The 15027-nt window shown below is 40.3% G+C and overlaps 1 protein-coding gene across 2 annotated transcripts in view; it reads right to left on the bottom strand.

Annotated features, from left to right (window-relative positions):
• Window positions 1-4661: 4661 nt before the first annotated feature.
• Window positions 4662-15027, bottom strand: part of LOC143765009 (uncharacterized) — a 34900-nt gene continuing 24534 nt past the window's right edge. For both annotated transcript variants that reach the window (XM_077251215.1, XM_077251214.1), the window contains exons 5-7: window positions 11837-11934; window positions 8437-8545; window positions 4662-7905 (exon numbers count right to left, since the gene is read on the bottom strand). In XM_077251215.1, the coding sequence (XP_077107330.1) occupies window positions 6800-7905; window positions 8437-8545; window positions 11837-11934 (1313 nt within the window). In that variant the 3' untranslated portion in view covers window positions 4662-6799. The remainder of the gene's footprint in view (window positions 7906-8436; window positions 8546-11836; window positions 11935-15027) is intronic.

Raw genomic sequence — 15027 nt, 5'->3', positions numbered from 1 at the left:
TGTGCAAGAGAGGAGGTGACGGGGAGGACAGGTTCAGTGTTTTGGAACTACAAAGGCTCAGCATGGAAAGAAGCTAGTTACTGAGGAAAGTGGGGACCCCTGCATCAAGGAGAAAAGAGCTTAGAAGTCCAGGAAAAGTAGGTCCAGCGAAAGAGGGAAACCTTGGGAAAAGGTATCACCCTGCTGTGAGTACTAGAAACGAAGCTTAGTCTCCACTAGCATCCCTGGGACTGTCTTAGCTAAAGGCTCCGGGTATCGGGATTATAGCTTTACACGTGGACCCGTATGACTCTACCCCTAAGGAAACGCAGGCAAATCAAACATCTCCCCATGCCCCCTGTGGTATCTGCTGCCGGGAACAAAGTGCAACCTGTAACTCTAAGAATAGAGCCGGTGTATTGTGGAAGATGGAGTTAGAGCATACATAACCTGTAATCCCCTGTTCGCCAGTTTGGCCTAATATAAAATGGACATTTGTTTTTATGGACCGGTCTGATTTATTGAATGAAACGGATAACTGAAGCGGGACTGCACTGTGTGCAATGGAAGCAGTAGATCCAGGTACAATGTCACACACACACTCCCAACAACACAAAATTTCCTATAGCTTGCCCCAACATGGAAATGGTGGACCACTCACATGACTACCGCCGGGGGGCAGCTTACATCAGGATGGGGGGCAGCCCATCCTACTACATCACAGCTGGGATGGCTGCTATAGATGGCAGCGGACATAGTTAAAATTCTAACAGTGCACTATTTTTTGCTTAATTTTTCCTGAATAAAGGTATTTAGTAAAATGTTTAATATTTACATGTATTTTTTATTTTATTCACTTTCTCGGAGAACTCCTTTAAATAATTTTGACAAGGTGTATTTGTTGGGTCTGTCTCCCCACTTGGAACCCTACTCGGTTTCCTTGTATCACTTGACTTCTGTTTCCATTAGCATTGTAAGTTTTCATACTGGTTCCCAAATACTTTAGTCGTTGATTAATTGGTTTAACAAATACAGAATCTCTAAATAAGGTTAAGTTCACACTAGGCATTTTTGCAGTGTTTTTTTAATGCAAATTTTCAGCTGTGTTTTACACTACAAGCAAAGTCAGTAAGATGTCAGAAATCTGCACACAGCTTGTTTTTTTTTTTTCATCAGGATTTTGTGCTTTGCATGTTTTTTGCACATTGGAGCATGTTACTTCTTTCAGCATTTTTCACCCATTGAAATGAATGGGTGGTAAAAAACACACTAAAAACGCAGGCAGGGACGGCGTTAGGGGCAGGCAGACCAGGCAGTTGCCTAGGGCCCCCGCTCATCCAGGGGCCCCCTGCCAGTGGTGTGCCGCTAATAGCGGCACACCACGCAGCTGCTATGGGGCTCCTGAGTAATAGGGGCCCGACACCCCCCCCCCCCACATTGCTCATCTCCCATCACTGCCTCTGACTCATCCTGTGCCAGCAGTGGAGCTGATGTGACTCTGAAATGCTCTGCAGAAGCCAGAGCAGCGAGGGAACGAGGAGAGGTAAGTATTGTGTGTGTGTGTCTGCTGCATAATACTGTGGTGTGTGTGTCTGCTGCACTATACTGTGTGTGTGTGGGGGGCTGATTTATACTCTGAGGGGGCTGCTTTATACTCTGGGGGGCTGCATTATACTGTGTATGGGGGGGCTGCCTTATACTTTTAGGGGGCTGCATTATACTCTGAAGGGGCTGCACTATACTGTTTGTGTGCGTTTGTGGTGGGCTGTATTATACTATGTGGGAGGCTGTATTATACTCCATGTGGGGCTGTTTTATACTCTGGGGGCTCCATTATACTGTGTGTGGGGGCTGCATTATACTGTGCGTGGGGGCTGCATCATGCTCTTTGAGGGGACTACATTATACTCTGATGGTGGGCTGCAGTATACGCTATGAAGGGGGGCTGCATTATACTTTATCAAGGACCATGGGGAGTGCATTTTACTATATGTACTAGATGGGACCTGCATTATACTGTATCGAGGACTATCTGTACAATCATTCCTCCTCAGCTGGAGTAAGGGTAGCTGTACATGGTCAGTAAACGATGCAGGTTGGACGCTGCGTACTTGTGCAGCGTCCAGAGGTTACAGCATAGTGGATGGGATTTCAAGAAATCCCATGCCCACTATGCGTGCACCGACGCCTGTGGCTTACCTGTGGAGACAGACCTGTAGCACGTCTTTCCAGACCACAGCATGTCTATTTATCTTGCGGAGGCGCAAAAAGTTTCACCTGTACAATGTATTGGTCATGGTGAATCCACACGGTTCAATGAACACAAGAGGAATCACCTGCGTTCAATAGCCGGGAGCGCTTTGGTCGCAGTGGACATGTGCTGCGTCCAAATCGCTGCCAATTACTGAACGTGTGCACCTACCCTAAAAAGGCCGGGAAACAAGCGTCAAATGGCTTCAATATTGTCGATCAAGCTTGTTTACTGGCCGGAACTCAGCGCATGTAAATACAGTAGAAATGTTTATGTGTGATGGTGCAATATGTGAGGTTTTGGGGCCCCACTTTGTCTAAAACCGGCCCTGAATGCAGATATCAAGTCTTGCTGTGTTTTTGTGTGCCAAAACCTAATTCTATAGACTTTTTTTCTGCAACACTAAACTTTATCAGCATTCACAAGAGACAAATCTAGCATGCCAAAACCGCAGCAAAAAATGCAAGAAAAACATGCTTTTTTTTGCATCTTCTTTCCTGCCAAGTGATCAGGTTTTTCTGCAAAAAAAAACCCACTGAAAAAAAAAAACATTTTAATTTTTATTTCAGAAATCAATAGTACACATTAAAATCGGCAATTTTGCTTTATATTTTATCAGAGAAATCTGCTTCATTCTTCTCCAGGATTAAGTAATAATTTTCAAAATCTTCAATTTACCAGCAAAATCTGTATTAAGTAAAGACAGACTGTGTTTAGTAAATATAGATTTTATCCACGAATTGAAGATTTTGAAAATTGATTAATTAATCCTGGAGGAGAAAGAAGCAGATTTCTCTGATAAAATATAAAGCAAAATTTCCGATTTCGATGTGTACTATTGATTTATGAAATAAAAATGTAAATGACAGTTACTCTTTAAGCACTATCCATTGAATTGGGATATTCTTGGGATTTTACAAGGAGTGTTCCCTCCCTATCCAAGCATGTCTCTTAGGTGCTGTTATGGGGGATTGGAAAAATTATAATTGAGTACTGGTAATTTGATTTTCCCAAAACCCATGATAGCACCCAATTTATTCCCTCTCACTGGCTTGTAGTGGTTGGGGTCTTTCTCTCCTCACAGTGAAGAAATGACCTTGAGTGAATATATAACCAGAATGATGATGATTATAAATTTAGGTAACTCCTACTTGAAAATCACATTGAGGCTAGTGTCACACGGTCGTCAATTCTCTCATGTGAGAGAATTGGACTGATTAATATCACTCGGATCAAACTCTATCAGTTTGAGCCGATTTTCATCCTGTGTGACCCGATTCTCTTACATTAGAGAATCACAACACAGGTGTGAAGAAGATGAAGAACGTAATTTCTACATTTTCTCTGTGAGGATACATCAGAGTGCAGTCCAATATTTCACACGCACCCATAGACATAAATTGGTGAGTGCGATCCGATTATCAGGGGCACTCATAGCATGCTGAGATTATTTTCTTATGCCTAATCGGCATGATAAAAAAAAATCGCAGATGGGCACTGCCCCATAGTATAACACTGGGCCGAGTGCTATGTGATAACACTTCAAATAGCACTCTGCCGTGTTATACACTCCTGTGAGCGAGGCCTGAAGGAGGAAACTGGAGTTGCTTTTGTCTTCCTTTCCAGTAATAGCATGGATCCATCTCTCTCGCAGACGATTGTGGGAACATCAAATTACCTGTGCGTAGTTATTATTTTTACAAAAGTGGTGCCACTAATTTTTCTCTGGCTCACTACCATGCATCATATTGGCATATAAGCTTTACATATTATATTTTTAAAAATCCTCAATAAAGAATTGCTTGTATCTGTTCTATTTACGTCTTTCTTTATATCTTGTAGATTGTGAGCCCTCGCGGGCAGGGTCCTTTCTCCTCCTGTACCAGTTGTGACTTGTATTGTTTAAGATTATTGTACTTGTTTTTATTATGTATACCCCTCCTCACATGTAAAGCGCCATGGAATAAATGGCGCTATAATAATAAATAATAATAATATGTTCAAGCATTTCATTATGGCTGAAGCCTCTTTGAACAGAATTTTGTTCACTACCACCCTGTAAAAAATGTTCAGGAATAGTTTGAGAAACATGATAACAGTTCAAAGTGTTGACTTCCAAATTCCCCAGATCTTAATCTTATTGAGCAACTGTGGTATGTGCTGGAAAAACAAGTCCAACTCATGGAGGCTCCATTTTGCATGATCTGTTGCTAATGTTTTGGTGTCGAGCACCACAAGAGACTTTCAGTCTATGTCTCCAATATTAGAGATGTATTTTCAGCATGAGGGCAACTTACATGTGTTTTTTAAGGATATAGCAGATGTGGTGTATATTATACACTATACTGTACAAAGGTTTTAGGCAGGTGTGTAAAAAATGCTGCAAAGTAACGCTTTCAAAAATAGAAGTGTTAAAATTAATCTTTTATCAATTAATAACATGGAAAGTGAATGAACACGAGTGAAGTCTAAATTACCATATATACTTGAGTATAAGCCGAGATTTTCAGCCCATTTTTTGGGGCTGCAAGTCTCCCTCTCGGTTTATACTCGAGTCATACCCAGGGGTCGGCAGGGGAGGGGGAGCGGGGGCTGTGTAATAATACTCACCTGCTCCGGGCACGGTCCCTGCAGGTCCCTGGTTCCCCGGCGCCGCAGCTTCTTCCTGTACTGAGCGGTCACATGGTACCACTCATTATAGTAATGAATATGCGGCTCCACCTCCCATAGGTGACAACACATTTTAATTCAAGTTTTATTGGTTTATCTTTTAAAGATCTGCCTTTTTTGAGTGTGGTGTAATAATATGATAATTTTGTATTTTACGTTGTAGTATGTGTAGTTTTTACATTTTTACCATTTTATGGATTCTGTACACATTTTTTTTCAAAACTTTATTATTATTTGCTTTAAACATTTTAATGTTGGTGCTTTTTTGGGTCCTTGGTATTTTTTTTCCCAAAATGCTGGATGTTCTTATGGATTTTCTTTTCTTGCACTTTGCCACAAGTAAAAAATGCATAAGAAAACGGTCTAAGAAAATTCCACACAAAAAAAACACATGAAATTCACGGCACTTTTTACAAAGCTAAATAGTAAAGAAAAACTATGTGACGATGGCCTAAAATAGAATACTGGTCAACGGATGTAATATTTATTGAAGGGCAATCCCACACCAAAAAAAATAAATAAAATAAAATTAACAAGTGATGTTCTGTCTATATTTCTAAAATTTTAGGAAGATTCAAGTAATACCAAGTAACAAACCCCTAATTGGACCGTACAAGCTGGCATGTGGACCTTTATACCAAATGTCATCTATGTACAGCGCTGGGTCAACTGCTGTAAATTAAATCTGACTCCTTGCTACAACACACGACTGGTGAAAGGCGGGGATGCAGGAGGGTAAGACATTTGCGTGCCTCTCATCTAGCTCCCAGGCACAACTGACCTGGACAATGGAACAGAGACCAGAAAATCAGCACATCTCTAGTAAGGCTAGTTTCACACTAGCGTTTATCCGGGCTGCGGACTTCCTCCGTGAAGCCCCGCCCACTGCCGCGCCTCTTCGTTCAGCTCCGCCTACTGCTGCATGCGGCGTGCGCGCCCTATCTTTAACATTGGGTATGCAGGCCATGCCGCTGTGTCGTTTGACGGTGCGACGACCTGCGCCGAACGCAACATGTTGCATTTTCGTGCAGATGCCGCACCGTCAAAACGACGCATGCGGCGGCATCCGCATACAATTTTCCTAGGTCCAAATTCTCTGAAATATTAGTAACAAGATGCCTGCATGCAGCCATTACTAGATCGGTGCTGGTGGGGGGATAAAGGTATATATAAATATTTGGCTCCGCCATCAAGCACCGGGCGCCTGTACTTTGAACAGTTATTTTGTTCTGACAGAGACCCTTTAAAAATTCCCCTTGTGATAAATTCCTCCCTGTGAATATATGTTTAATCCCACTCAATTGCAATTGGAAACCCCGCTTATGGACAAATGTATCATTGTTTCTTGAAAAATGTAGATATTTTTTCTAATATTTTGATGAAGCATGATACAGAGAGTGGACTAATGCTGTAATAAAAAGGTACAGTTCTGTCCCAATGGCGGAAATCAGAGTAACTATTGATCTCTGCCACTTAACACTTTGAATGCCACCATCACCTGTAATTGTGGAGTATAAAAGGAGAAACTGTGACACAATGCAGGCCCAATAATAAAATAACACATGTGCACACTATTTTTTGTTTTTACGAAAAAATAAAGTATTATAAGCATTAAATAAGATACATATATTGGGTATTTTTAAAAAGCTTAACAAATTTATAATAGGGCATAAATTATGAAAATTGTTTTTCTTCAAAATAAAACTGAATACAAGTTAAACACTAATGTAAATGTATAAAAACATAACACAAAGTACAGTTTGATCCGCAAAAGAAAAATCTCATACAGCAACGTCAAATAAAAAAAATAATGTTCTGTGCACTACTTTTCTTGGATTCTGACAACATGCAAGTATAGCAGGTGAAAGATCAAGAGCTAGTCTATCCAAATCGAAGAGTTCAAGTGCTGGGAAGACTCTTGTTCTGTGAAATGTTAGGAATTGCCACCACCTTATGAATTCTCTCATGTTTTTGAAGTACAGATTTCTGGGTAAAACTTTTTCCGCATACCAAACATGGAAATGGCCTCACTCCTGTGTGAATTCTCTGATGTTTAAGAAGAGCTGATTTCTTGGCAAAGCATTTAGCACATTCTGAGCATGGAAATGGCTTCTCTCCTGTGTGGATTCTCTGATGCTTAACAAGACCTGATTTGAGAGCAAAACGTTTACTGCATTCTGAACATGGAAATGGCTTTTCCCCTGTATGACTTCTATGATGCTTTACAAGATCTGATTTCTGGGTGAAAGATTTTCCACATTCAGGACATGAAAATGGCCTCTCTCCAGTGTGAATTCTCTGATGTTTAATAAGATCGGATTTCTTGGTAAAACATTTCTCACATTCTGAACATGAAAATGGCTTCTCTCCTGTGTGAATTTTCTGATGTTTATAAAGATCTGATTTCTGAGTAAAACTTTTTCCACATTCTGAACATGAAAACGGCCTCTCCCCTGTGTGACTTCTATGATGTTTGACAAGATCTGATTTCTGGGTAAATGATTTTCCACATTCAGGACATGAAAATGGCTTCTCCCCTGTGTGAACCCAATAATGGTTAACCAAACCATATTTCTTGGTGAAACATTTTCCACATTTGGAACATGAAAATGGCTTCTTTCCTGTATGGATGATCTGATGTTGAACTAAATTTGACTTCTTTGTAAAACATTTCCCACATTCTGAACATGAAAACAGTTTTTCACCTTTATCATTTTTCTTATGTTCTACACGACATGATTTCTTGGCAAAATCTTGGCCAAAATCCAAACATGAAAATGGTTTCTCTCCTGTGTGAATTTTCTGATGCTCAGCAAGACCTGATTTCTGCTTAGAATGTTTCCTACATTGTGAACATCGAAAATGTGTCTCTTCTGTGAGAGTTTTCTGATCTAATCTCTGTTTAAACCATTTCCCACACCCTAAACATTTATAGTGATTATTTTCATTTTCTTCACAGGTTGTGGAGGAAAAGAGACTTTGTCCCAAGTCCTTGTTGTGGCCATCTGGAAAGGAGGAGAGTAGCTTAATTTTCTCATATTCCTCACATAAAGCTTCAAGTACTGTACATTTGTTAAGGAGTAACTTCATTTTTTTAAAACTTAATTATTGATCAGTGTTTTGAAAGTTATACATATTTGTAACATACTTACCTTATTTTGCTTCCTTCTCTTATAAACATTAAGTTAAACCCGCTGTTTTAACTGCATAGTCCATTCTCTTTCTGAAGATGCTTTGAACTGCTGCTCTAGCAAGAATATGTATCCAAAAACACTGCTCCTATGAAGCTTTGTTAAAAGGCCGGGGTCACACGTGAGAAACTCGCACGGGTCTCGCATCTCAATACGCGGCACTGCCGCCGGCACTCGGGACCGGAGCGTGCGGCTGCATGTATTTCTACAGTGCCGGGTATTGAGATGCAAGACTCGTGCGATTTTCTCACACGTGTGACCCTGGCCTAAAGCTATGGCTAGCTAGTAATTGTTACAAGGAGAGAAAGTGATTTTTTTTTCAGGTATTCTCTTATTTTTACTCACCTGGGCTAATTTCAACAGGAATGTTCTCTTCCTTACATGTGTGATCACTACTTAAATTAATTTCTTCTTCTTCAATAATTTTAATTTTAAGGTTTAGAAGATCTTCATCCTGATTCCACATGCAAACCAAATAAGAAATGATATTAATTTATTTTTATGCAAAAAAGAAAGGTTTGTAGTGTCATAAGACATATATGAAATAAAACAGTCATAGATAGTAGATTATCCTTCTCCCACCAGGCAATCGCAACAGGAAGTGATAACTTAAAAAGGCCTCTGCAACCTCAACAGTGCCTCCAAATCAAGACAGATCTTAAAGGAATCCAAACATCTCTTTTTACTCTCCCAAGAACTGTTAACTGTTAGATGCCTTTAGAAATATGTACAAAAAATGTGTATGTATTCCTCTCTTATTTACAGAGTAGAACTTCAAGGGGTTGTCTCAGCTCCTTAAATCTGACAGGTCATTTTTGCATACCCTACTAATAGTATCCTGAAATAGGGCTTTCGCAGCTCTTTGAGAATATGTAAGTTTTATTGATGTACGCTACCCCGTTGTGTTGCTGTAAGGCCCTGAAAGTTTATGGTTGCACACGGGCTAGACACATGTATGATAATGCCAAATTAATATTTATCCCTTCTCCTGCCCATAATTCCCTCCACCCCTGAGCCAGTGTCAGTGATTCAGTAAGACTGCCGTTTGCCTAAGGATCGCATCACAATCCTCGGCCTGGCCATCTTCTCTCCTAACCTGATCGTGACAACTGCATAGTAATACATGCTATCAAGGTTGCCATCTAGCCAAACATATGTAAATACCAAATGAATATTCACCCGTTCCCTCACCCATAATCCCGTCCACCCCTCTGAGCCGTCGTCACTGATTAGGTTCAGTCAGACTGCCATATTACTTGCCCAAGGATCGCATCACAATCCACGGACTGGCCCGTGGATTCACCTTGACGTTTTGGTGAATGGGCTCACAATTTTTGCAAATCTTGTGCTAAAAATCTCATGTGTTTGTTCATTAAGTTCATAAGCCAGTATGCTATTCACACTTCACATATTTCACATTTTCCTATTTTTTAGCACAGATGAGTTTGGCCATTGACCTATTTTATATTTGACTTTTTTTGGCTACAAACTATTTATATATATATATATATTGTTCGGTCAGTTGATCTATTTACTATATATTATTTTCTGACTTGAACGCCCTGCCCTTCTCCATGTTTTAATTACATCTCAACACTATTGGTTCTGAGCCTCCTATATAAATGGCTTTACCCTTTCATTAGCCACAAGTAAGTGTTCACATTAGGCATTCAGCTCAGAAACCATAGGTAAGTGTTCACACCAGAGAGTCAGTGTAGTTACCCATTCGATCTGAGATTACCTTGACGTTTTGGTGAATGGGCTCACAATTTTTGCAAATCTTGTGCTAAAAATCTCATGTGTTTGTTCATTAAGTTCATAAGCCAGTATGCTATTCACACTTCACATATTTCACATTTTCCTATTTTTTAGCACAGATGAGTTTGGCCATTGACCTATTTTATATTTGACTTTTTTTGGCTACAAACTATTTATATATATATATATTGTTCGGTCAGTTTATCTATTTACTATTAAAGGAATCCAAACATCTCTTTTTACTCTCCCAAGAACTGTTAACTGTTAGATGCCTTTAGAAATATGTACAAAAAATGTGTATGTATTACTCTCTTATTTACAGAGTAGGACTTCAAGGGGTTGTCTCAGCTCCTTAAATCTGACAGGTCATTTTTGCATACCCTACTAATAGTATCCTGAAATAGGGCTTTCACAGCTCTTTGAGAATATGTAAGTTTTATTGATGTACGCTACCCCGTTGTGTTGCTGTAAGGCCCTGAAAGTTTATGGTTGCACACGGGCTAGACACATGTATGATAATGCCAAATTAATATTTATCCCTTCTCCTGCCCATAATTCCCTCCACCCCTGAGCCAGTGTCAGTGATTCAGTAAGACTGCCGTTTGCCTAAGGATCGCATCACAATCCTCGGCCTGGCCATCTTCTCTCCTAACCTGATCGTGACAACTGCATAGTAATACATGCTATCAAGGTTGCCATCTAGCCAAACATATGTAAATACCAAATGAATATTCACCCGTTCCCTCACCCATAATCCCGTCCACCCCTCTGAGCCGTCGTCACTGATTAGGTTCAGTCAGACTGCCATATTACTTGCCCAAGGATCGCATCACAATCCACGGACTGGCCGTCTGCTCTCCTGACCTTAGCATGACAACATGTATTTCTATGCAACTGTTATGCTCGGGTCAGGAGAGCAAGCGGCCAGTCTGAGGTTTGCAATGCAATTCTCGGCCATATGGCAGTCTGACTGAATCGCTGACGCCGGTTCAAAGAGTTGGGCAAGATTATGGGTGGGGGAAGGAGTGAATATTCATTTGGCATTAACAAATGTTTGACTAGCCGGCGTGCGAATGTTCAGGGGCTTACAGCACCACAATGGGGTAACATACATTAATAAAAGTTACATATCCTGAAAGGGCTGCCAAGCCCTATTTCAGGATACCATTAGTAGGGTACGCAAAAATGACCTGACAAATTCCCTTTAAATGGGTAAGATTGCAGAGTGCTTGTTGCATCAGTTTTTTTCAGATCTGCCATTTCAATGAAGCTGGTAGACTGAACTTTTTATCGATTGACTCTTAGTAATGGATCAGTTAAAAATGGATGAAACTGGAATGGAACTCTGAAGTACAAAGAATGTCTTGGGTCATCCGTTTAATACGGATCCCCATAGACTTTAATGGTCGAATTTTATCTGCATAATGGATGGTAATTTGACATGTTCTGAGTCTCATGGATTGGAGACACTGATCTGTTTTTAAAACTGAAGAGTACATAGATCAATGCAACTCTATAGGTCAGTGGGATGTCTGAGAAAAAAAAGTGCACTTAGAAAATTGGTGACATGTTCAATACTTGTTTCACCCGCTGTACATTCCATGTAGTGTTAAACTATCTCCATGTAACAGCAGCAGAGCATTCAACAGGGAATATTACCAGGCACATGTCCTATTATCATCCTATTATCATAGTATATTCACAGTGAGATTTGCTAATCAAAGAAGTTATTGTTTTCATTTCTTGGGAGAACCCCTTTAAAGTCTTTGGTAAGTATGGCAGAGCTGCTTGCTTGGGTGTTACCGTAATCTCCCACAGACCTAAATGGAAAGGTCTTCTCCCATTAATTTAATCAAATCAGCCTATGCTGACCAAATTTGTTTCATTAGCAGGGGTCGCAGAGTCTATTTCCCCCCATAGATAGTCCCACTAGATTTAGTGAGCGAAATTTGAACAAATAATCCACACAGACGTTAGCTCCATCTACCTGATGATCCTGTAGGTCATCGTAGTTTGGTTCTTCTGGACAATCCTGGGAATACAGAGGGCTAGAACATCTTGGTTGATTTCTCCAACTGGATACATCTGTAGGAAACTCATTATTTACAAGTGATTGTCAAAGCCAAGATCGTTTACAAGAAAGAAGGGATCATCATCTGTCACAAAGAGTGGCCTTAGATTTTCCCCATAGTGATCAATTGGGACACTTGCAAGGAAGGAGACATTCGAAAATAGATGTTTCCCAAGATATGAATGATTCTTGTCATGTAAAATCATTTGTGTCATGATACATTGCGTTTTCGCATTGCCAATCATAGACCCAAATCTAAGGAACTGAAGTGTCAAAACCGAGTTTTGTGCTGAACATTCTTTATATATATATAATTTCTGCTAAATATTCAGATGAAGGACTTAACCAGGTCACAAGTAAAATGCTCTGCCCCCATCAGATTCCTCTGGCAACCCTGCCAAGCAAATACCAGAAAGGAAATGAAAAAGACCACCCACCTATGTTCTCCCCTCTACAAATTATCAAAGATTGTAAAAATGGAAAAAACTTTGATTGGAGAGCCTCAATTTCTTCAGTAAAGTGGCAATTAATTAAACAAATTTGTTTTTTCAGTCTTGAGAAAAATGCTTGTCCGATGCCGAAATGCGTTGACAATAAAAAAAAATCTTTAATTACTTGCTTGAAGACACTTTATTCCAGCAGCACACTGCTATAGTTTAAGGCTGTGCATATTTATGCAACCACATTGTTTTAGCTCTTTTTCTTTTTGTAACCGAAAATACTTCACTTTCTCAATGGATTTGTTCAGATTGTGGGGGACAATACGGTGGAAAAAAATCTGGAATGATTCTTCGTTATGATTTCACATGATAAAAACCTGGCATTTTAACAGGCATGTAGACTTTATGTGTCCACTGTAATTCCATGCAGATAAAAGAACTCGTATAAAAAAAGTAGGAGTCTTAATTAAATATGCAGTAAAATCCAAACAACACCTATATATTCAGATAATATAAAAAAAAACACAAATGGGCAACAAAAGGTCACTGATCACATAATAAGAAATGCTCAGTGACATATTTACTTAATGGGGTATCAAATAGATAATGGGAAATTGTATCCTTAGGTGAAGAGGTTAACCATCAAATATCTTTAACCCATGGGATAGTTGATGTCACCAAACGAATATGGCTCCGAATCATCAAGACTAGTGTTTTGTATGCCAAGCTTAAAGATCAACACCCCTAAGACATCTATATGGACATGTAGGTCATAGAAAACTGAATAAAGAGATCCCTTGATATCTGCGATCCAATGTCTTATTATAAAGACATCCACATTTTTCTTATTTGTAAGGCAGCTAATAAGATCTATGGGCCAGACAGAGATCTGAATGAGACTCTGCCTCCAGAGCTTATTTTACATGAAAAAAGGAGTCACCAGTGTGAGACATATAGATCAAGAGAGAAGACTGTCAGTCATTACATGTCTGCTCTGATAATGCTCGTCATTTAAAATATTCTCTGAAGGCAGATTCTCAGGGAGATTTGTGCACAGCCCATAGATCTTATCAACTCACAGATTAAGAAAAATGTGTATATCTCTGGAATAAGGCTGGGGTCACACATGCGAGTTTTACGGACGTAAGAGCGCAGAAACTACGTCCGTAAAACTCGCATTACATACGGCACAATTATTCTCAATGGGGCTGCTCCTATTAGCCGTATATTACGGTTCAGTATTATACGGCTTTCTACGGCCGTACAAAATCGCAGCATGCTGCGTTTGTCAGCGTACTGCGCAAATAATACGCCAATGAAAGTCTATGGGGGCGCGAAAAATACGGATTCCACACGGACCTGCAGTGTGACTTGCGAGAAATACGCAGCGCTGTTAGTGAAAAGTCGGTAATTCAATTGCCGGCTTTTCATTTCTCCTGCACAAACCCGACAGGATATGAGACATGGTTTTCATACAGTAAACCATCTCATATCCCCTTTTTTGTTGCATATTCCACACTACTAATGTTAGTAGTGTGTATGTGCAAAATTTCAGCGCTGTAGCTGCTGAAATAAAGGGTTAAATGGCGGAAAAAATTGGCGTGGGCTCCCGCGCAATTTTCTCCGCCAGAGTGGTAAAGCCAGTGACTGAGGGCAGATATTAATAGCCAGGAGAGGGTCCATGGTTATTGGCCCCCCCGTGGCTAAAAACATCTGCCCCCAGCCACCCCAGAAAAGGCACATCTGGAAGATGCGCCAATTCTGGCACTTGGCCACTCTCTTCCCACTCCCTGTAGCGGTGGGATATGGGGTAATGAAGGGTTAATGCCACCTTGCTATTGTAAGGTGACATTAAGCCAGATTAATAATGGAGAGGCGTCAATTATGACACCTATCCATTATTAATCCAATTGTAGGAAAGGGTTAAAAAACACACACACACATGATTACAAAGTAGTTTAATGAAATAAACACAGCGGTTGTTGTAATAATTTATTGTTCTCCCATTCCATTTCCAGGACCTCGCTTGGCAACATAATAAACGCACAAGATACATACCTTCTGCTGTCAGATCTCGTCCCACGAAGTAATCCATCTGAAGGGGTTAACTAATATTACAGGCAGGAGCCCTGCAAATGCAGCTGTGCTCCGTGCTTGTAATCCCCAGCGAATGAATGAAATGTAGGTCATTGACCTACATTTCCTTCAGTCGCGGTGATGCGCCCCTGCTGGATGTTCTCATGAACTGCAGCCTGGGAACTTTTTCCCACGCTCCAGGTCATATGAGGACATCCACCAGGGGGCGCATCACCGCGACTGAAGGAAATGTAGGTCAATGACCTACATTTCATTCATTCCCCGGGGATTACAAGCACGGAGCACAGCTGCATTTGCAGGGCTCCTGCCTGTAATATTAGTTAACCCCTTCAGATGGATTACTTCGTGGGATGAGATCTGACAGCAGAAGGTATGTATCTTGTGCGTTTATTATGTTGCCAAGCGAGGTCCTGGAAATGGAATGGGAGAACAATAAATTATTACAACAACCGCTGTGTTTATTTCATTAAACTACTTTGTAATCATGTGTGTGTGTGTTTTTTAACCCTTTCCTACAATTGGATTAATAATGGATAGGTGTCATAATTGACGCCTCTCCATTATTAATCT

The sequence above is a fragment of the Ranitomeya variabilis genome, chromosome 4 (genome assembly GCF_051348905.1).
Source record: "Ranitomeya variabilis isolate aRanVar5 chromosome 4, aRanVar5.hap1, whole genome shotgun sequence".
NCBI classification, from domain to species: domain Eukaryota; kingdom Metazoa; phylum Chordata; class Amphibia; order Anura; family Dendrobatidae; genus Ranitomeya; species Ranitomeya variabilis.
This window is presented reverse-complemented; position numbering and strand designations above follow the sequence as displayed.